Source organism: Purpureocillium takamizusanense, chromosome 1 (genome assembly GCF_022605165.1).
Source record: "Purpureocillium takamizusanense chromosome 1, complete sequence".
NCBI classification, from domain to species: Eukaryota; Fungi; Ascomycota; class Sordariomycetes; order Hypocreales; family Ophiocordycipitaceae; genus Purpureocillium; species Purpureocillium takamizusanense.
This window is the reverse complement of record NC_063068.1, coordinates 2,108,836-2,130,553: the sequence shown is the minus strand read 5'-3', so window position 1 is coordinate 2,130,553 and position 21,718 is coordinate 2,108,836. Positions and strand designations below refer to the sequence as shown.

The 21,718-nt window shown below is 60.3% G+C and overlaps 5 protein-coding genes across 5 annotated transcripts; 2 read left to right on the top strand and 3 right to left on the bottom strand.

Annotated features, from left to right (window-relative positions):
* The first annotated feature begins 108 nt into the window (after window positions 1-108).
* Window positions 109-1,709, top strand: JDV02_000691 (uncharacterized protein). The gene has a single exon (XM_047981528.1). It carries the CDS (start codon window positions 394-396, stop codon window positions 1,309-1,311), a length of 918 nt encoding a protein of 305 aa, XP_047837488.1. The 5' UTR covers window positions 109-393; the 3' UTR covers window positions 1,312-1,709.
* On the bottom strand, window positions 1,637-4,378 carry JDV02_000690 (uncharacterized protein). The gene is made up of 2 exons (XM_047981527.1): window positions 3,728-4,378; window positions 1,637-3,667 (listed from the first exon to the last, which is right to left on the bottom strand). Exons 1-2 carry the CDS (start codon window positions 4,103-4,105, stop codon window positions 1,730-1,732), a joined length of 2,316 nt encoding a protein of 771 aa, XP_047837487.1. The 5' UTR covers window positions 4,106-4,378; the 3' UTR covers window positions 1,637-1,729.
* A 443-nt stretch (window positions 4,379-4,821) lies between these two features.
* Window positions 4,822-9,085, top strand: JDV02_000689 (uncharacterized protein). The gene is made up of 4 exons (XM_047981526.1): window positions 4,822-5,165; window positions 5,238-5,349; window positions 5,410-8,273; window positions 8,330-9,085. The coding sequence occupies exons 1-4, from the start codon at window positions 5,160-5,162 to the stop codon at window positions 8,930-8,932; spliced, it is 3,585 nt and encodes a 1,194-aa protein (XP_047837486.1). The 5' UTR covers window positions 4,822-5,159; the 3' UTR covers window positions 8,933-9,085.
* A 445-nt stretch (window positions 9,086-9,530) lies between these two features.
* On the bottom strand, window positions 9,531-10,857 carry JDV02_000688 (uncharacterized protein; the record flags this gene model as incomplete). Its single annotated transcript, XM_047981525.1, has 2 exons — window positions 9,531-10,784; window positions 10,846-10,857. 2 exons carry the CDS (start codon window positions 10,855-10,857, stop codon window positions 9,531-9,533), a joined length of 1,266 nt encoding a protein of 421 aa, XP_047837485.1.
* A 2,649-nt stretch (window positions 10,858-13,506) lies between these two features.
* On the bottom strand, window positions 13,507-17,606 carry LOS1 (pre-tRNA nuclear export protein). Its single transcript, XM_047981524.1, has 3 exons — window positions 17,121-17,606; window positions 15,272-16,811; window positions 13,507-15,210 (listed from the first exon to the last, which is right to left on the bottom strand). The coding sequence occupies exons 1-3, from the start codon at window positions 17,130-17,132 to the stop codon at window positions 13,697-13,699; spliced, it is 3,066 nt and encodes a 1,021-aa protein (XP_047837484.1). The 5' UTR covers window positions 17,133-17,606; the 3' UTR covers window positions 13,507-13,696.
* Between the last annotated feature and the right edge of the window lie 4,112 nt (window positions 17,607-21,718).

Here is a 21,718-nt window from a genome sequence, read left to right as displayed (position 1 = left end):
GGGAGGGAGCACGAGGCGCCGAGGTGGGCCCATCACGTGATCAGGCACCTGGCAAGCAAATATGCGTGCCTGTGTGTGTGCTCAATGCACCTTCTTCGTGACGCTCTTGCTTGCTTTCGTCGCCCGCGCAGCGGATCCGCTCGCCTGCTTTCCAGCAGCAAGCAAGCAACCTCTTCGCCGGAACAACGTTCCGCGGACGTCATCGCGACGCAACCCACGCCCGACCGCTCAAGTCCCAGGTGCCTACATTAAGTATTGTATGCGACGATGTGACTTCGGGATGCTCACAGTTGCCGCTTGACAGGATCCCCTTTTCGCCGGCGCAGCGCCTCCAAAAAAACGCCTGCTTGAGCATCCATCCACACACGCTGCCCTGCCCGGACCATCACCGTCATGTCTCCAGCCGCCTCGCCCACGCCGGACGCTGCCAGTGCCGCGACCCCGGAGGTGGCGCCAGAGTCGCCCGCGCACGCCAAAGGCCAGTCTCCGGTCGCATCGCCATCGCCGTCATCCTCCGTCGCCGCCGCCGCCGCCGCCTCGGAAGGCGCGGCGCCCCGCGACGACAAGATGGCGAGGCCGGATGACGCGCCGCTTCCCGAGGACACTTCTGATGCAGACTCTTTGGAAGAGGGCGAGACGGAAGACGATCCTCCGCTTCCCCAAGAGCCGTTGCCCGAGGGCCCTCCGCTCCCCAACGAGCCCGTTCCCGGATCTCAAGACGACGGTTGGGAGTGTCGCTGGGAGGCAACGTACCAGTCTTGGTACTTTGTAAACCGATTCACGGGCGCCTCGCAATGGGATAACCCGAGGGTGGCCGCTGGCTCCTCCTCATCTTCCGGCGCCGCCGCCGCCGCCGCCGCCGCCGTCGCACCCAGCGCGCCCCAGCCGCCCGTCAACGAGATGCCTCCCGCTGGTGGCTACAATCCGGCCATCCACGGCGACTACGATCCCAACGCCTGGTACGCGCAGGCCTACAAGCAGGAGGAGGAGGCGCGCGACGCCGCTGTTGCCGCCGCGGCTTTACCCCCGGAGGCGACGGTAGATGGGTATGGTGTGTCCATGGGTTTCAACCGCTGGAACGGCCAGGCTCAGTCCGGCGACATGGGCCCCGGCCGGCACAGCGACGAGGCCAAGTCGCGGCGCCAGATGAACGCCTTCTTTGACGTCGACGCCGCCGCCAACCAGCACGACGGCCGCAGCCTCAAGGCCGAGCGCCAGAACCAGCGCCTGAGCAAGTCAGAGCTCAAGGCCTTCAAAGAGAAGCGACGCGCCCGGAAGGAGGAGAAGCGCAGGGCGTGGCTCTTGGATTAGCTGCCTCTCCTTTTCCTGAGGCATATTCTCTCCGTCCACTCACATGAACCGTATCTGCATATCGTGCCGGGAGCAGGCTCTTCTCTTTTCGCCAATCATACTTGGGACGGGATTTTTTTTTACTCGGGTTAACAGGACTCTCTCTGACGGGGTCCAACTGGCGTTTACGTGTGGGTTTGGGACAAAGACACAGCGAGCCGGGAGGCAACGGGTTTTCCGGTTTGCTTTTAGACGTTTTGGGGACTGCAAACATTTGGACAGTCAGTCGCCTCGGTAGCCAAGCCGTGCACGCTCATCGCAGTGCCGCATTTCTGCGGGATGAATACCCGAGACGGGGGGTCATAGACGCCCATCCACATTACTTAGCTGCATAGTATAAATGCATCGTCTAATATGCCTCCTCCTCTTTCTCTGTTTCCTACTCGTCGCTCCCGTCGTCGTCCTCGTCGTTCTCGAGTTCCATGTTCAGATGCACGCTGACGTCACTGTCGTCGTCGTCGTCATCCTCCTCGCCCTCGTCGTTTTGTGCCTGCGCCTGCGGTGGAGGTGGGACGGCCCTAGCCGGCTCAGCTGTCGGCACCGGTTTCTCGAGCTCCTGTCTTTTGGGCGGGTTCGAGTCTGACCCGTGGTGCTTGCGCTTGGGCGGCGACTCGGCCCGGGAAGCCCTGTCTGCGGTTGGCGCAAAGGGATTGCTCTGCACCGGCAGGTCGATTTCGACTTGCGGCTCGGATGGCAGGGTTCCAGAGGCGTGGACCCCATTGCCTGATGGCGGTGGCTCGGGCTCGTTGCCCTCGTCCGCCTCGGCATCGGCCATGGGCGCGTCGGCATCGTCTTCGTACTCTTCCCGCTCAACTTCGTCGACCGACGCGAGCATGTCGCTGCCGCCCGCGACGACGCTCACGCGGAGGTTGCTGCGCAGCACCTCGAGGCCCTGGTCGTGGGGGAACGCGCGCGCCAGATGGGGCAGGATGCTGGGGTACATGCGGCCCCGCTGGTCCTTGAAGGGGTTCAGCACGCTCGCCAGCATGGCGTCGCGGCTCTGCGTCAGGATGGCCGTCTTGTCGAGCAGGCCGCGCAGGGTGGGCTTGAGGTGCTGCTGCGGGAGGGCGGAGAGTAGGGTCGCGAGCAGGGCGTCGGCGGTGGCCTTGTGGTCCGGCGGCAGGACGGACACCTCTTCGGCGGAAGAGGCCTGGGGCTGCAGAAAGAGGTCGACGTTGGCGACGGCGGGCTTCTTGGCGTCTTTGCCCTGGGCGGCGGTCGGCTTGCTGGCGGGTTTGAGGAAGCCGGCGTCTTGCTGGAGGTCTCGGCAGCAGGCGGCGACGAGGGGCTCGAGCAACGTGACTGTGGGCTTCGACAGCGTGTGCCCTGACAGGGCCAAGAGACCATCAAGGACGACGTATCCGCTCTTGCGCACGTCGGGTATGTCCATGCCCGACTTGAAGACGCGGACAAGGTGGTCCAGGACCTCGGAGACCAACGGCAGCAAGCCCTGGCCTAGCCTCCGAAGCATTGTCTGCACGAGCCCGAGAGCAGCCATGTGCACCTCGGGCATCAAGCTCCACAGTTCATCCCGTTCATCTCTGCCGACGGCGGCGTTCGTCTCGAGAGCTTGCTCCCACGTCTGGGACTTGGGCGACTGCCTGGCTATCAGGCAGACCCGGGAGATGGCGTCCGTTAAGGCGCTTATGGGAATGGTGACAGATCCCTTGGTCGGACTAAGGAGGCAGTCGGAAAGGTGGCGGAAGAGTCCGGTGAGTCGCTCGATTCCGGCGCTCAAGCCGGTCCACGGTGGCAGCTGGTCCGCGGACGTGCTTCCTCCCTTGGGCTCTTCAGCAAAGTCGACTGGCGTCTTGCCATAGCCACCGGAAGCGTCCCAAGACTCGTCCACTGCGCGCAGGACCTGGTCAGCAGTGGCGTGCAACTGCCTCAGAACGGCGTCGACGGTTTTGGACCACTCTTCGCTGCCGCCGGACTTGGCGGCAACATGGTGCAGCGATATGGCAAGCCGACCCGCCGACCGTTGAAGCGAGTGGGGGACCAAAGTCTCGTCGGAGCTCGTGGGCGCCAGCAGAGGCCTCACGACGGACCTGATTTGCGAGGCGAAGGGACGGAAGGTGGCGGCGTAGAGCGGGATGAGCGTCGAAAAGGCATCGCAGACGGTCTGAACAAAGGCCAGGGGCGCCGTCGAAGCCGGGCCAGAGGCCGGGGGCTTGATGAGCTGGAGGCACGCGGTGGCAAAGGCCGGGATCGTGGGCGTCGCGATCTCTCTGACGAGGGTCTGATAGGGATGCACGAGGACGTAGATGCGGGTGAGGGTGATGACGGCGAGCTCCTTGGCGGCAAACGAGTCGCCCTTCTGAGGGGTGAGATGAGAGTGATCAGCATGCGCCCTCGATAGGATTAGGATGTGGCATACTTGTATAATGGAGAGCAAGCCACGGGCCCAGGGCTCGGAGGCTCGGAGCATCTCCCAGCCGCCGACATCCACGACAGCCTTGACGAGGCCGACGGCGGCGAACCTAGCCTCGCGGGAGCGGCCATTGAGGAGGGTCGTGACGGTGGTCTTGAGCTTGTGAACGAGCCCGGCGGTGGAGGAGGAGGAAGAGGAGCCGCCACCCTGCGAGGAAGCGTCGTCCTTGGGCTTTTGCTCGTGCGGCGCCGACAGCGCATCCCTGCAGCGGACGACGTGCCTGGCGAGGGCGGGCAGCGCGTGCGGGAGCTGCGCCGGCGGGATGGAGGTGAGCTTGCGGCAGAGCACCCGCAGGTCCGGCGGAGGCGCGGGCGGAGGAGCCATGACCGTGTGTGTGTGGGTGTGTTGTGTATGGCGGGATGCGGGTAGGGCGTTGTCGTGGTGGTGAGGCTTTGCAACAGGTTTCTCTCAACGACACCTCAAGTGTCTGTCTGTATGCCCGCGCAACGACGTTGCAGTCGCGGCGTGCCTGGCGCACACAACGTTTTTATCCGCCGAAATGGCTTTATTCACCCTTGCTGGGCAACGTGAGGGACGGTGGCAGACCCGCGACGATGTGCATGCGCGCAATGGCTCGTGGCATGTGCTCGCCGCAATGCATGCATGTATGTAGCCTGGTGAGAAGCCATCGCCAATGACGGGGCCCGCGACCAGAACTTTTTTTTTCTCCATGGTACCAGCTGGGTTAGTACCTTACCTGACTGATTACAGGTGCCAAGGTACCCGACACCTATAGCACCACCAGCAGCGCCCAAGCTCCACTGCTGCACCTGGAGCGCGACAACGCCTTGAACGCCTAGAGAGCACTTGTAGTGGAGGTAACTGCGCCGCCGTGCGCCCGGGACTCGCTCGTGGAGCCCTGGAGGGTCCCTCCGTCCCCACCCCGCCAGTCGCAACATCAGCGAACCTCCCGCCGCTGTCGCTGCCCCTGTCGTGGGGTTCCACCTGCCGTGCTGATTGGCCGGCGTTGCCCATTGGCACAGGCAAGTAGCCCAGCCAAGGTACGTAGTTACTTGGTAGTAGCTTCACCCAACGCCGTCGCCGAGGCAGGTGGCAGGGACACGGGTTGCTCACTCGTTCGTTCGCTCCTGGCTTTGCACGCCGCTTTCTCTCCGACAGTCGTTCGTCCTCGTCTACCCATCTCTACCTCGACTCCATCCTCGCCTCTGTCCCTCCCCCTCGCGCTCTCGCCCGCACAGCCTCGCCCCTCCTGTGCGCCCTCGGCTTCGGAATCTGCTCTGCACCGCTGTCCGGCTCGCCGTTCCTCGACCGCCACTGCGTCCTCCCGGTGCACGGCCCTCTCCCCCCCGATCGTCATCCTCTCGCCATGCCACGGGGATACCGTCGACACGCTGCCCTCGAATGACCTGGATCCAAGATGACGGTACGAACGCCGTGCTGTGCAGCAGCCTCGTGGCCCTGAGCCCAGCCAGCTAGCTGACGTGGCTGCTCCCAGACCAAAGCCCTTCATTACATTGATCAGCTCGAGGCCGCCCGCTGCGAGGGCAGTTGGGACGACGTGCCTGAGCTCGTTCGCAAGGTTCGAAAGCATGCAGCCGACAGGAAATGTACGCCCGCCACCCATTGCACTTCGTATCCGCCTCCGAAGCCCGTGCTAACCGCCACAGGCCTCACCCTGGCCGCCGAGACCGAATGTGCCATCTCCAACGCCACGACAGCTGGAGCGCGAACCTCCGCCTCGGCCACGGCGCGCGACCTCGACGTCACTACCAGGGTCCCGGCGCTTCTCGCCGCCATCGACGAAGAGCGCGTAAACCACGAAGACCGATTCCAGGCCCAGGTATGCGTTGGCTGGCTACATTGGGTCGTGGGCGAATATAGTCTGGCTACCGAGCGCCTGCCCACACGCTTGCAAGACGAGGGCACCAATCTTGATCCTGCCGCCCTGTCTCATGAATGGACACATGTTTGCGCCCTCAAGTCGGCCTACCTAAGAGCAAACTGCTTGATGCGCCATGAGCAGCGGACAGAAGCTCTTGATGCACTCAAGGCTGTCGCGCCAGCTCTGAACCGCGCTCTGACGGGAAAAGTCAGAAAGCAGTTGCGCTACTGGTCGGAACTGTTCCTGACAGAGTACTGTGTGCTTTCGAGCGGCTCCGCCGCCCGCGATGAGACGTCTCTGGAGAATCCCGCCACGCTCGTGCCGTTTCGCTCGTGGGCCAAATACTGGGATTCTATGCAAGCGCCGGGCACCGGTGGCTATGGATTCAAAGGTTCAGTACCGCGAAGGCAAATTTGGAACGAATACTACATGGCCCTGTCTCGGATACTAGAGAGCGACCTCCTGTATCAGCCTGGCCACCTAGAAGGCCTGCCTATCTCGGCCGACTCCTCCCCACGAAGTCAACTGCGCGCCGAGCTCAAGTATGTGGAGTCTACCTATCGCTCCCTCCTCCTGTCAGAAACGTCGTTTCCACGGGCAGACGAGGAGAGGATCGAGGTGGAAGCCTTCGTCCGGCGCGTGACCAAGAACTGGACCATTCTTTGCGGACGGGGCTGGCGTGAGGAAGACCTCGGCCAAGGGGGCAGGTCTGCAGTCAGCCGGGGCATCCTCGAGATTCTCTACAGTGCAGCCACCAGGACATATCACTCCACTGCCATCCTCCGCTCCTTGTTCCTCGTCCACATGTCGCTCGCTGATTTCGACCTCGCCCTCAAAGCTTTCGATTCGTACCTGGATATTGTCAAGAGGGGCAAGGCTCGCGTGGAAAAGACTGGTGAGATCGAACCCAGCCTCGATGATGACGGCACTGTCTTGGAAACCATGTCGATGGCCATTATAGCGCTTTGTCGGTACGGACATCAGAAGGCCGGCGAAAAGGCACGACGCCTCGGTGCGGAGCTCGAGGACTGGTTGTCCAAGCTGCCTCACGGCAAGCACATGGCAAACGAGAATGGCACCCCATCCATAGCCGAGGAGACAACGAACGGGGATTTGGAACCCTGGGTTGCACCGCACACTGTGGCCCTGGCTTGGCAGGCCATTGGTCTATCACACGCGCATTGGTCGAGGCTCACTTATGAGGCGGGCTCGAGGACGGAGATACAGTCCAAGGCCATCAGGTGTCTGCGAAAGTCCTTGTCTGCGGAGTATGGCCGATCAAAAGACATTAGAAGCTTCTTCAGCCTGGCCCTGCTCTTGGCGGAGCGCAGGGAGCTGACGGCGGCCATTGAACTGACAAAGACGGCCTTGATGTCCAACAAGGGCAGGGAAGAGGGCTACGACCTGCTGTGCGGGTCACACTGGCAAGAGAGGACTCTCATTCCGCTATGGCATCTTCTCGCCCTTCTGCTGAGCGCCAGGCAGGACTATACTTCTGCCATCCGGGCCTGCGAAGGTGCGCTGGAGCAGTTCAGGGACCCGTCGGTTCTTTTTGGAAAAGGCGGGCCGGGCTTCCGCAGTGAGCATCTCAACGATGCCGGTGCGGATGGCGTCCCAGCGGAACCGCAACACGGCCTAGTCGATGAGATGGACGATGCCGAGAAGCAGGGTATCCTGGAGCTCAAGATGACGGAGCTCGCCATCACCGAGCTTACGGATGGGCCGGACGCTGCCGTCAACGCAAGCTACGAGCTGCTGACCCTCTTCTCTCGGCTGTATGGCAGCGTCACAGTGCAGTCACCCACTCTGACGACACCAGCGCAGCAGCCACCCAAGACATCAGGCACCTTTAGAAGCATCAGGGGCAGTATTTTTGGATCAAAGATCGACCGCTCAAGGCCTCCCACGAGACAGCCCAGCGCATCCACTCTCAGCGACGACAAGTCGAATGGGGTCGGGCCTAGGCCAGCGACCAAACAAACACAGACAACAGTGAGGCCGATGGTACATGTCACCGAGGAGAACGGCGTGCATGCGGCCGGGCCCAGATCGCGAAGGGGCAGCTCAAGTCATAGGCAGAGGAGCCAGTCTGGCCACAGAAACAGCCTCAAGAAGAGGGAAAGAAACGACAGCCGGCCCCGAACAGACGCCACGGGAACCTTGTCGCCGCAAGCAACCATCGTCGATGGCGATGCCTTCTTTACGCCCGGTGCGGAGCTGGAGCAAGGAGATGTTTCCTTCTCAACAAGGTCGTCTCAGACTCGCATGTCGTCGTTTTCCAAGTCCAAGACCACCTTGCCATTGAACTCGTACCTCTCCAATGCCTCAAAATCGACGGATTTTACCGAGATCTCAGTTGATGTAACACAGGCAACGCCAAATCACCTCCCCTTGGTGCAATTTCCCAACGAAAGAGAGGGGAGTCAGCGTATCGCAATGCTCGTCGGCATCTGGCTCACTATAGCCGGATTCTACCGTCGAGCTGCCTTGCTGGAGGACTGCAAGGGCGCAATCGCTGAAGCACAGAAGCTGGTCCATGGTCTCGAGATGGAGATATCTCAAGACCAGTCGATAGCCAGCGGACCAAAGACGGCATCATGGGGCGAAAAGAAGAGCGTTGACGACCTGTGGGGCGATGTGTGGTCCGAGGTGAGCCTGATTTTTGCAGCCGACTGTTTCAATTCATCAACTGACACCTCCTGCAGCTTGGACTCTTGTCTTTGGCCCAAAATGAACCGTACACGGCGAGATCAGATTTTGAGTATGCCCTGACGCATTGCCCGGATCATCCTGCTGCTATTGTGGGGCTGTCCAATATCCTCCTGGACACGTACAGCGAGAAGATTCGGCCGACACCAGCCGTGCCACTCCTGGAGAATCCTGAGCCATCGCTCGACTCCTTGGCGCATTTGGCGCTGTCGGAGGCTTCAACAGATGGGGCAGTGAAGTCGCTTCCTTCGGTTCCCCTCGGGCTCGGCTCCACGACGACGCAGCCACAAGTCAAATTCGCCGACGCCACGTCGTCTCCAGTGGGTGACGACCATCTCCCGGCCCCTTACAAGGCCACTCGGCTGCCGCTCATTGATCGGCTTGCGGCTCGAGACCGGGCCTTTGCCCTTTTGTCCGGCCTCACGCGTCTTGGCACCGGCTGGGACTATTCCGAGGCTTGGTTCGCCCTGGCCCGAGCACACGAGGAGAGCGGCCAGCCTGACAAGGCGAAGGAAGTGTTGTGGTGGTGTGTCGAGCTGGAGGAGGCCATGGGGGTGCGCGACTGGCGCTGTCTCGGGGGAGGGAGCTACATCATCTGAGCGAGCGCCTGGATATTTGGCGCCGGACTGTACAAACTGGGGACCAAAGGCGCAGCGCCGCATGTGGTTGCCAGACTTGCTCTATGTAATCATAATAGCCGGTTGGCGAGCGACACTTGAGTGCGTAATGATGCTTCAATCCAGTTGACCGCGAGGTCCCTGTCTGTGTGTCCCGAACTGTGAAGTCGACAAGTCTTTATAGTCAGACCCAAAACGCCAGCAAATGCCGCTACATGCCCATGCCCATGCTCATATGCAAAACGTCCAAACGCCAATGATATCCAAAACAAAAGAAATGAAGCCCCGTATGGCCCAAGCGCCCAAACACCGACCGCATTCCAAGACCCGGTATACCCGAATGCCCCAAGGACGGCCATGCCAAACAAGCCCGTATATACCACGACAGCCAACCTCATGTCGACCCCCTGACCGGCTGGGCAGCAGCACCATCAAGCCACCACGGCCCCGTAACGCCCGACGACCTCGTGTCTCAGCCCGAAGACCACGACCCAGGAGGAACCAAACCCGCCCTGCGCGCGGAGAGGCAAGGGATCCTGGCAGCCAGCCTGGGGGACCCCGTCCTATCTCCGACGAGAGCCTAGTTGTCCTGCTGCTGGAGCCAGGCGCCGAGGGTGGAGAGCAACGCGTCCTCCTGCTCGGTCCCGGCGTCTGCGGGCGGGCCCGTAGCCGCGTCCGCGGTGACGTCCGGGACGAGGTCGAGGCCGAGGTCGAAGTCCAGGTCGAGGGCCGGGACGACAGGGGCGGCGGGGGCGGCTTCATCGGGACCGAAGTCCGGGTTGAAGTCGCCGACGGCCGCGTTCCAGTCGAAGCCGTCGAACAGGGCTGAGTCCTTGTCGAGCCCTTCGGCCGGGGCGGGAGCCTCGAGGCCGAAGTCCTGGCCGAGGTCGTCGAGGGCCGCACCCCAGTCAAAGCCCTCGAGCGGGGCGACATCCCGGTCCAGCTCTACGGCCACAGCCGGAGCCGGGACCAGGGCCGGGGACGGAGCCGGAGTCAAGGCCGGAGCTGGGGCCGGAGCTGGGGCCGGGCCAAGGTTCGCAGCCGCCGCCGCCGCCGCCGCCGCCGCCGCACGCCGTCTCTGACTAGAGACGTACCCACTCTCGGCCCCAACCGAGCTGGGACCCCCGGTCAGATAGCAGTCTATGACCAGGTCGTGGGCGGAGGCGCCAGGGACACCCCGGCCGGCGCGCTGCAACTGGAGAAGATCCCCAAGGTCGCGCAGCCTCTGGGTCTCTGTCTCGCCAGTCCGCAGCCAGCTGCTCGACTGCTTCACCACGGGCAAGATCCGGGCGATGTAGAGCCCGGCGCAGACGTCGTAGCCCCTGGCGGCGGCCGAGATCCAGGCGGCAGAGACGGGGGCGAGGCGCCAGGCGAAGGCCGGCTTGTTCTGCACGGCCTTGCACAGGGCATCCTGCAGCCTGTTGATATTGCCGTTGGACCGTGTGCGGCGGGGCCGCATCTCGCCGCCGAAGTCGCCGCTATCGCTGCAGGCCGAGAGGAGCAGCATGTCCTTGAAGGAGGCGCTGTCGAGGCGGCCCTCCTGGAGTGCGTCGATGACGCGGCGGCAGAGGCTGCTCTCGAACGGCCAGCCTTGGGGCCCGTCGAAGGCGTCGGCCAGAGCGAAGCCGGCGGCCCTGATGTCTACCTCAGTGGGGTAGCCCATCTTCCGCATCCAGGTCTTGATGTTCTTGACCGCGATGACCCTTCCCTTGCCACCAGCGTTGCTAGTGCCAAGGTTCAGGTTGCGGACCCTGATGTACGCGGAAGCGGCGTCCTCACTGACGGTCGACTTGAGACCGGGACCGCCGCCCACCCCGTTGGCTGCGAAACCGTTCTGGAAGAGAGTGTAAGTGACAATACAGAGCTAAATGGGATTATCACGGAGCGAGTCTTACCAAGGCGGACATTATAAATTAAAAATTAAAAAAAAAGGAGGAAGGGGGAGAAGGAGGAGGAGGAGGGAGGGCGAATAACCAGGAGATGTGACGGGTCTCCTTGGTAGGCGAACTCCCGACGTATTCCTAGACGACGTGTCAGTGATGAGACAGATCACAAAGCTGTACTACGATATTGTACGGCTGGGTCGACCACGACGTGGACGGCGACGCGACGGAAACATGTAAGAGAGCAAGGAGAGCAACAAATACTTACGTGGAGTCGCGGTCGCTGCTGCGATTAAATACCACCGCGCGATGGCAGGTGGTATGTAAAATAAAGACGAATTGCCAAGTTTGGCAGTCGCTATGATGGGTTAATCGCTCTCTATTGAGCAGTCAGAGAGGGACACATTCGGGTGGAGGTAGAAGAGGTAGGGCATGATGGTGTAGAGGTGGAGGTAGAGGAGAAGGAGGAGGAGGATAATGATGATGGTGGTATCAAGGAAGATGAAGATGATGAAGTGTAGGAGGAGGATACAGACGAGAAGGACAAGAATAAGAAGAAGCAGAGACAGTCATTACTTACGAGTAAAGGCGAGCGGACGGCGTAGTGTGCACTTGTGTCTGTAGACTCGTCTGCAGACAGACGCGAGAGACTCTTGAGAGACGGTAGAGGACAGTAATAAACTGCTCGTGAAGAAGAATATCACGTCCAAAGCCGTCTCGGAAGAGTATGAAGGATGAAAAGAAGAAGAGACAGCAAGTGCGGCAGCCAAAGGCGCGGTTTTATAGGAAAGGACAATCATCCCCCCAGCACGCCCATCTGCACACTCTCTTTCCATGACACAAGGAGACGCGATATCAACCCATGGAAATAAACAGAAACACATTTGGCAGCATGGTTAGGGCAAAGCAAATAAGTAGGCAGAGGTCATGAGGGCGGCAGGCGGCATGCGCAAGCGTCTCTTTCCACGTCAACACCAACGGCGCGGGCGCGCACTATGGGAGAGAAGGTGCTAGACGTACTCGGGTCGCGACCAAGAGGTACACTCGAATCGGGTACCCTCGCCCGCGGCGGTCGGCGTGAGGGTGACCAAACGACAGGTACCACCCCCCGGGACATGGCCAAAGTCAAAGACGAGGCGGCGGGCGCTCGCCTCGCGATAGCCTCCCGAGGCTCGACGCGCCTCGACGCGCTTATCATGACGCGAGCAGGCTTTCGGAGCGAGATCGGGCGCCTTTTACTCTCGGGTCCCGCGCCTTCCCGATAAACGCGAGGACAGAAAGGGGGGGAAAACAGAATAGGAAGGGACCGGCTCGCGAGCTTACATGCGGGTTGCCTGTTCGAAAAGCCAGCCAAGAGTAATTGATATTCCGCTACTATGAAATCACTTGCTCAGCAGGGTGACTACTCCGGGGGGCACACTATGTTAGCCTCTTCCCGTCCCCATACCCTTTGACGCGCTCACGTGTAAGTCCCGTACGTGGGTAGTGTCGTTCATTCTCTTTGATATTCCCGCTTCAATATTTCCATCTACAGTAATTCTACATGGTACACTTCCTCCTTTCTCAGCTCGCGGAGGAAATAGAGTAGTCTGCAAGAAATTCGCAATGCAGACAGGGGGGGAGATGGCAGTCGCAGCACACCCGCCTACTTCACTTACAGCAGCGGCGACCCTGTCGTCAGGCAAGCGTTCCCTTTTTCCCCGGACCCACCCCCAGATTATTTACCCGCACATGCATGCGAGGGTTCCGAAATCTCCCTCAGCCACTTGCGTAAAGGGACTTGCTTGCTTTCCCTGCCTGACGCGAGAGTTGCCAGAGCAACAAACCACCCCGTCCGTAATCGGGCACTACCAGATGCGCCACCGCAACTCTACTACCGCCGGGGCAAACCTGCCCTCCGCAGTCTTGATCACTGATTTTGCGATCCTGCTGATTCGAAAAGAGACGCGCGCACAAAAAAAAAAAGACAAGGAAAAAAACCAGCACGCAAATAAAGTAGGCGACTGCTTAGTTTGCATTACGCCAAACCTTGGGGGGGGGGGGTTTCGCTTCGTTTCCGATCCTGTTCATCCGAGGGAAAGGAGGGGGGCTTCATCACAGGAACAAAGCAGGCGACTGGCCTCTCGTCACAACTTCCCATCGCGGCCATCGCTGACGAACACGCCGGCTCATGCGTGGCCTCGCTTTTTATTCAAAGGAGCTGGGAAGAGACGGTGCTGTTTGCTTGGTGCGGTGCGCACGCGCGCGTGCGTTTCGTCCACCATCCGTAGTTCATGAACGTGGATGAATGCATGCGCCTGTGACAATAATCTGTTGTGTCGTAGACCATTGGGGGTAATGTAGAGTCGCGAGGAGCATCAGGGGCCTTCCGTTGCCATGCATTCTACGGATGGACATTTCGACAGGTACGTATCCCAAGTTACCAATTGCCCCTTTCGGAACTTTGATGCGCGAGCACACGCGCTGGTTGGCTGTGCGCGGCGCCACTTGCGTCTCCACTCTCGACCACATCCCCGTCTGTGACACCGTCCTTGCCTAACCCCCCCGCCTCATCTTCATAATTAATCATCACATGCACAAGACATTGCCGCCACAACCATATCCTAGACACGGCCTCTCCATGGCCCTCGCTGCATAATGGTTACGACCTTGGTTGTGTACAAAGTACTGTGTGTAATAGTATAGTGCATCGGATGCTCTTATTTTCACGTCTATGGAGTGGCCGCAGGCGGCCGTGGTATGTTTTTTGCTGCGGGCAGTGAATGCCTCCCGCAGCTCAATCGCTCGTCGTCCCTTCGTCACTCTCCTCACATGCTAGCTGACTAGTTTCGCCGTCTAAAATTCCTCCTTCTACATCTCGCACCTACTGTCTGTTCTTCAACAGCCCCTGGAGGTACGACGCAAACCCCTTCTTGTCCGTAGACGTTGTCAACGACCTCAGGAACTCGCCGCCATCGACCCCCAGGCTGGGGAACAGCCCGTTCTGCAGCTCCTGGATGAACATGTCGCCCGTCTTGGAGTAGATGGTCTGTTCCAGGTTGGCAATCTCCGTCAACACCTGCTTGGTCTGCGCGTCCTGCGACGGCCGGAAACTGGGGTTCCGCATCACCTCCCAGCACACCGTGTGGAACCGCTCAATCATGAACCGATCGAACCCTGGGATCGCCGGCGTCGGGCTTCCACTCGGCGCTGTTGGGTTCTGCGAGATCGTTGCCACATCCGGCCCGCCCCAGATGGCCGAGATGCGTGCCATGAGCGTGAACGCAAGTCTGCTCGGCCCGATGTTGCCCTCTATCGACTTGGCCAGCTCCGTGATAGAGGCAATCATGGGCTCGAAGAAGCCCTGGTTTGCCTCGCTGATGAGCACTCCGTCCAGTCCATTGTTGAGGATAATCTGGAGGAACGACAAGTACTCCCGCCGCAGCTCCGCCAGCTGTATCTCGTCGTCTGTGCCCGCAATGGGCTCGCTCAGACCCCCAAAGATGCGCTGCAACAGCGGTGTGAGCAGCACGTTGAGCACATCGTATATCTCCGACTTGAACCCAAACACCACCTGGTCCAGGAGCCGCAGGAACATGGCCATCTCGTCTTTGGACGAGCTCTGCGAGAGCAGGCCCTCGATCCACTGAGGCAGCTGCGGCAACACGGCCGACCCGAGCACGCCCAGAAGCTTGGAAAAGGATGAGCGGCATGCCGTCCGGATCTCTGCCGACGAATTGAGCTGGTTCAAGGCGATGAGAATGGCCTCAGCCGCCCGTGAGAACTCGTCCGACACGGCCTTTTCCGGTGGAGGGTGGTGACTGGAGGCGGACCCGGGCGTCCAGTCGGAGAAGCCGTGCGCAAGAGTGCCCAGCGCCATGACAATATGATGGATCTGCAGCACGGCTTGCGCGTCGCCCGACTTGGCCCGGGGAAGATGCACCTCCATGTCCTGGAAGAGCGGGTCCATGACGGACCGAGCGTAGAGCGCCTGCTTGTCCGCCGGGGTGCTCTGAGTCGACGAGATGCAGCCAATAGCCTCGAACAGGTACAGCTGGCTAGTGAACAACGCGTCGGCAGAGTGGTCCGATTCGTCCGAGGACATATCATCGTCGGCATCGTCACCGGGCACCTCTGCTTTTATTGGGAGCAGGTCCCCGATGGACTGAATCACCGTCTCGGCTACATTGCCAACTCGCGACCGCAGTTGCTTGATAAACCGGTGGAAGAGGTACCAAGAGCGCGTCTTGATACGAACGTGTTCATGGTGCACCAGCCGCACAAAGTTTTCCAGTACTTGCGGAATGTACTCTGGATGGCTCTCAAAGATAGCACAGTACCTCACGCAAATCTCCATGTACTGGAGCAGGATCGCGGGATGCGAGAAGCTGGCAATGCCTGCGTTCGCTTGTAAGCATTTCCGTCATCGTCATTTGACACTCGGCTTCCCATGACTTACCTGACCCGACCATCTTCTGCATCATGACAACCAGTCGCTCGGAGGCCTCGCTGGACGGCTGGTTCTTGGTCCCCAGGCCCTGATTGGGCAGGGCGAGCTCTCCAAACAGGTACATCTCATAGAGGGCCAGGTCAAGATCTCGCCAGTCCATGTCGGAACCCTGCTGGTCCAGCGACTGGAAGGTGGTCGCTACAAGGTTGCTAAGCATGTCCATATAAAGGGGCTGGTCGATGGCAGCAATGGTCTTTTGCAGGTTTTGCAGCTTTCTCCGCAGCTCCTGAAATTCGGCCTCGTCCGTCTGCTCGTCCTCGTTGCCCCAAGACGATGTCTCATCGTAGCGCATCTTCCGGATGATGGCGTCAAGGATGGGGGGAAGCATACGTGCGTAGTCAGGAGGCAGCTGGCCTAGCTTCCGCAGGAAGGTGAGGAGGTCGGTCAGAGCGGGGATCACAGTCGAGCAGACTTCGTCGTATTCGTCGGTAAAGAGCCGCAGAAGGAATGGTAGAAACCCGTTGAGGTGCTGCTTGGCACGCTCTCGAGTCTCCTCAGTACTCTGGGAATCGTCGAGAGCCCTGACAATGTCCGAAAGGACGGTATTGACAAGCTTGGCGACTGCCTCGGCGAGGTCGGTGTCGTACTTTGGCGTGCCCTTGAGCTCCGTCAAGGCAGGGCTGGCGATGAGCTGACCAACAATCTGCTCGAGGCTGAGGAAGGAAATCATCTCCATCTTGTCGGCGGATCGCATCTTCTTGCCGCAAATCTCCGTGAGGGTATCAATGGCGGTGTCGCGAACCTTGTCCTCGCTGCCATGGTTGGTACGCCCAACCACGGGAAGTAGCAGATTCAACATATCCTGACTCACGACGAGCGAGATGTCCATCCAGCTGACCCACTTGCCGACGACCTTGAGCACGAGCTCGACGACGGTGTCGTTGTCGGCGTACTTGACGAGCAGCTGTTTCCACGAGTCGGCCACTTTGTGCATGTCTTGGGCACGGAGCTGGTCCTTGAGCTCCGTGTTCCGCTTGGCATCGTTGCTCTCCCTCGCCAAGAGCATGTCTGCAATTTCGTCGTGGATCGACGACAGAATACGTAGGTAGAGGAGGACTCCGGGGGAGTTGCTGGCGTTGCTCGGGACGCCGGTGAGCTCCCAAAAGTCATCGAGAAAGCTCTGCCAGCCATCTTGATAGAGGAAGACGAAGAGGTACGTCAACGTCTGGGTGAGCTTGTTCTGGAGTGAGACGGGATCGGGTTCCTGTTGGGCGTCGGGCCCGTAGCCCTGGCGCACGTATTGCAGCAACGTGTACTTGAGGTAGGCGAGGCTTTCCCCATCGAGGCCCTGCGTGTGAACGGCATAGTTGACGACCTCGAGGCACACCATGCGGACAACCTCGGAGGTTCGGGGGGTTCGGGCGAAGAGGTTTGTGCATGCTTGCCAGCCTTGTGGGTTCGACCGGAGCTGATTGAGGAACTCGAAAGCCTGCTCCTTGAGCGAATGGTTGGAGGTGGGATTCGACAGAATCTCGACGGCGTTCTCGACCTGGTTGCAGAGCGAGCGGGCATGTTAGCACCAAAGCCGAACGAACCTGGAGCGACAGCACAGGACAGGGAAGCCAAAGCGTGTCGCGAGCCACGACGAGCTAGAAAGACGGCCGGCCGGAGCATACGCGTAGCTGCGACCACGGAGTGGCCGTCTGCCGCCGACACGGGACGAACGGGGGAGGGGGGTTTGGCGGGGCAGGCAAAGAGCGGACGGCCGCGCGGACGCAAACCGAGCGGCACAGAGACACCGGCGACGGGGGGAGGCGCAGGGCCTGCTGCACGGCAGACGACGGCAACAACGACGTACCTGAGCCTCCATACTCGATGGAGATGCACGGCACGCAGGCCGCGAGCAGCGAGGCGGGCAAATGGGGGTTGTACGTCAGCGGGAGCGCGAGCTGCTATAATTCCGGCAGCCTTGTGGACGCAGCATCCAGCATACTTGTTGGGTTGGGCAACGACGAGGCTACCGTGGAGTCATGCCTGGGCCGAGGGGCAGGACAATTTGGGAGGGGCTGGGGGCCAGGCAGGCGGGCAAGCCGGGCAGGGCAGGTGTCGAAGGCGGCGCGCGCGGGGGGGGAATTTGCAGGGCGTGCTTGGAGCTCTCTCTCGGTCGGTCGAAGGGAGGACGAGCCCCGAGGGGGGGGGGAGGAGCTGACGAAGCGGCGGTCGAGGAGGTCGTTCGCGGGCGGGATGCGGCAGTGCAGCTCGACGATGCGTCGTGTCGTCGTGCTTGTGTGTGTTGCGTCTTTATCCGCAGTGAGGCCGGTACCAAAATGTCGGTGCAGGTTCTCGCGTGCCACCGATGTGGGGTACGACAGACACTTTTTTTTGACATGGTGTTTGTGTGTGCAGCGTGCGGGAGATGTTCGGGCAAATCCAGGCTGTAGGGTCTACTGTGTGGTCCCGGCCGGCAGGGCGGGCAGACTACAGTGCGAATTGCGCACCATCGCATGGATCCCCTCTCAAAACGCAACGCAGATGATCGTGGGTGCCATGATGCTAATATGGCATCACGACTGCTACGTACGGCGGTTCAGGCACCACTCTCACTTCACATCGGCACGACTACAGGCAAAGAAAAGATGACGGCGGCGGCGGCGGCGGCGGACTTGCTCATTGCCACCGTACTTCGTACTTTGCATCGTCAAGCCACCTTCGACAATAAATAGCGTCTCAATCGTCGAGCCCCTCCAGGCAGACACAATGCGATGGCTCGATGCTGCTGTACCGGGCTTGGCATCGATGCAGACGCCTCGTAGACCACGGTTTACTGTCGAAGCCACGTACGTGCACTGGACCCATGTTTCCCAGCCGCGTGTCCGTGCCGTCTTGGCAACGAAGGTCGATATCTTTCGTCAAGCATCTTGCGACGTCGTCGCAGTCAAAAGTCGGCTGCGTTTAGACGACCATCCATCTTTGCACATCGGATTGCGTCGTCCGGTTTCTTGACTCGACCATGACCAGGTACCGTACAAGCGACGTACGTACCTGGTTCGATTGCAGGCCATCCACGGATCAAATTGCCCATAAGTATGAGCAAAACCTGGCTACCTTCGAGGCTGCGCACCTGTTGCTATTGTTATTGATGGTTGAGCACCTGTGGACAAAGCCATTGTCGTTGTATCATCTCGAGTGCGTTTCCCCCAGTAGAACCATGCTTCTGTTCACTGGCCTCGATCGCATCGTCTCAGCCTGGCTTGCAGTGCAGTGGTTGATCAGTGCCATTTCTCGAAGCTTGGATCGGCCGAATATTCGATCGGATCGAGGCGTCGAGGAAGGCGGCCACCCAGAGCCCATATCAAAAGAGCTTCGCTGCTCCGGGTATGCAGGCACGTGGGAGGATGTGAGTGCTCTCGGTTAGCCCCTGCGCTCAGGCCGGCGGGGCACGTGGTGGACATCGATAATGTCGACATGTTGCTGTTGAAACGCGAGCGACATGAGGCCGGCACCAATTTGTAGAGCCTTTGAACTGACTGTTCTACACTCGACGGCCTCCTATATTAAAAGATTCCACAATGGTCCCGCTGCCGGGAGTGATCTGAAAAGATTGAGACCTCATCTCTCTTGCGGGGTTACTCGATGGTTCCCCGCTACCGAGCAGGCGGACGGGTGGACGCCGTGGGTCGTCAATCTTGCCCGGCATCCGGATGAGTCCATCCGCGCAGTCTTGGCCCTGCTCGCAGGATGCGGCTATTTAGCTAGCTTTGAGGATGAATCTTAGGACACGAGTTTTTGAGGCGCCAAAGGCCCGATGCTGATGCTGATGTTAGCATGCTGGTCTCGGCCCAGGGGCTACCGGGGGATCCCCCGGCAGCAAACAGCATTGTGTGATGATGGCAACCCACTTGTCAACGTTCCATCGATACCGTCGTAGTCGTCGTCGTTATCGTCGTCGTCGCTGCCCACGCGGCGAATCGATTTAACTTCCAACGTGCGACGCGCACAGGCGCGATAAGCCCATGCCGGGCCTCTTGTCGCAGATTGGAGTCGCGGGCGGGGGTTGAATCAAAATGCAGCACAGTGCGCCCGCTCTTGCTACCTACGTACGTACATACGTACGAAGTACGTCGCACGTATTGCCAATTTGCATTGCGACCGATGGGTGGTACTGTACTGCACCCGACAGCATCGGGAGCCGGCCCGAGCTCGCGTCAAATGTCTCTGCAAGCTGCACTTCTTGTTTGGTGTTGGACCACCCTCGCCCTCGCCCACACTGCAGACCTGCTGTCTTGCGCTGGGCCGCCGGTTCGTTTCATGTTTCACGGCAACAAGCTTGTTATTGGCGGGACAAACGTCATACGGACGAGGGCGCAGGCACCTGGGGGCACGGCATCAATGGTGCGACGACGACACAGCGCGACAGCTTTCTTGTTGCGGAGGACGGCGGTCTGACGACAGGCGTCGTCGTCGTTCTGTGTAGAGCGGTATGGGGCGCACGACTGGCCATCCGCGGGTATTGCGTAGGAACCTGACGTGCGCGTTGCTCACCTTGGCCTCGATACGGACGCCGAGAGGTGAATGTGGTGACTCGCCCATGAACCCAAAACTATCGATATTGTCGGCGGCAAAAGCTCTCCTATACGTAGCTTGATTCGAGCACTGCATCTGCATCCGCAGCTGCCCCTGTTGCGCCACGAACCATGTCAGCAAGCACTTATCGAAGGCCCCGCCAGATTGAGAAGCTGGCCAGGCGGCGGCGGCGTCTGGACCATGGCAGACCGACGCGCTGTTGGGTTCGGCCCCCAGCGGCCCTGCCATCCATCCATTGGGCGAGTGCGTTTTATTGAAGCCGACGCCTCGCGCGGGACTCTGGCGCCGGTCCGCTACCGGGGTTTGTCAAGGCGCTACGCCTGCTAAGCATTTTTTGCCACCTGCGGGTGCCAGGGACTGGCCCAACTTGATGGCAGCTTCATTTCCGTTGGTGCCACGAAGGACCGCGTAGCGGCCGGGTCACTGGCGTCGGTAAGGAGGTGGCCCAGTTGGGTGAATGGGAACTGCATTGTCGTCTGGGAGCACCGCCACGCTCGTAGGCGTCAGTTGCTGAGGGCGGGCGCGAGCTGGCAAATCGGAGCCAGCCATGAGGCAGAAGGAGAAAAGGTGCTCAGCAGACGTGAGATTGGTTGGCTGACAAGTTTGCGCGCCTGGCAGGACGACCGCTGCGGGGATGACGATCTGTTCCTGCATTAGCCCACCACTGGAGGATGAGGGAACCTGCGGTCTGGGTACCCTTGCGCCGTACAGTACAGCACAGTACGTAGAATAATGGGCTCTCTCTCCCATTCGCGCCAACGTAGCCGTCATGAGAGCGACTACTTGTGCAAGGCGGTAACGAGTTGGCGGTTACATGTACCCACCACCTGCAGTCGCTGCGGCACGCACTGCAATGACTGGAAGTTGCAGTGCTTGCCGTGGGTATCTCAGAGCTGGCGCGCGCGCGCGCCTGTCGTGTCGTCGGCGGGCAATTCGGTCAAGGCCATATCATGACACGGAATACCTTACGTATACGTGCGAACATTGTGCTTAGTAGAAAGATCAGTCCAAGAGGATTGCAGGATTGCGGGGTTGCGCAGCTGACTGATCCATGGGGCTTGATGTATCTCGGAGACGTGGTCGCTCACTGATGGCCTTCCGATGTCGACGAAGCATGGATAGGGAAGGAACCAACGTCTGGGGAAGGTGCCAACCCGAGTCAAGACGCAGTGGGTGCTACAACGCATGACAACAGCCTGGACCCCCCACGATGGCACGTATCGCCAACCACCTACGCAAACCGCCATTGTGGTGGCCTCGGTGAGAAGTCACGCAGCCAGTGTCGCCAGCCAAGAAGCTTACCGTCATGCCAGCAGGTGCAACCTGACCAACTCGAGTGCCCTCACTCTCAGGTAGCTTCCTACTAGAAGGTACTAATGGAGCAGCACTCGGCGCCCCTGACCAAGCCAGGTCGTCCGTCATTACAGCGCCTGAGCGATGCCCAAGGTACCCCAAGGAAGCGCTACAACACGGACGACAACGCCTCGAGCAATGGAGTCCTCGTACGGAGTAATCCGTATTCATTCATTCATGGGGGAAGATCTGACGGAGATTGGGCACGGTGAATGGCAACGTCCAAACCAACCAAGCGGCACTGATGATAATTCACCACGGCGCCGGGTCCCCGGGGCCTTTTTGTTGGTGCAGGTGGAATCAAGCACACCGGCAGCGGTTCGGTTCCCTTGTTGACGGGCGCCACTGCAGTGCTGCTGGCGGCGGCCGGCGAGGGCTAATTTGACTACGAGATGAGGGCGTTGCAATCGCGACGGACCTGCCTCGAAGCGAGCAAACGGGGAGCTTCGAGCGACCGGCGATTCGACTCCCAGCACAGTGCCGCCGCCGCCCAAGGCTCGAAGCCATGTGTTAGACGCG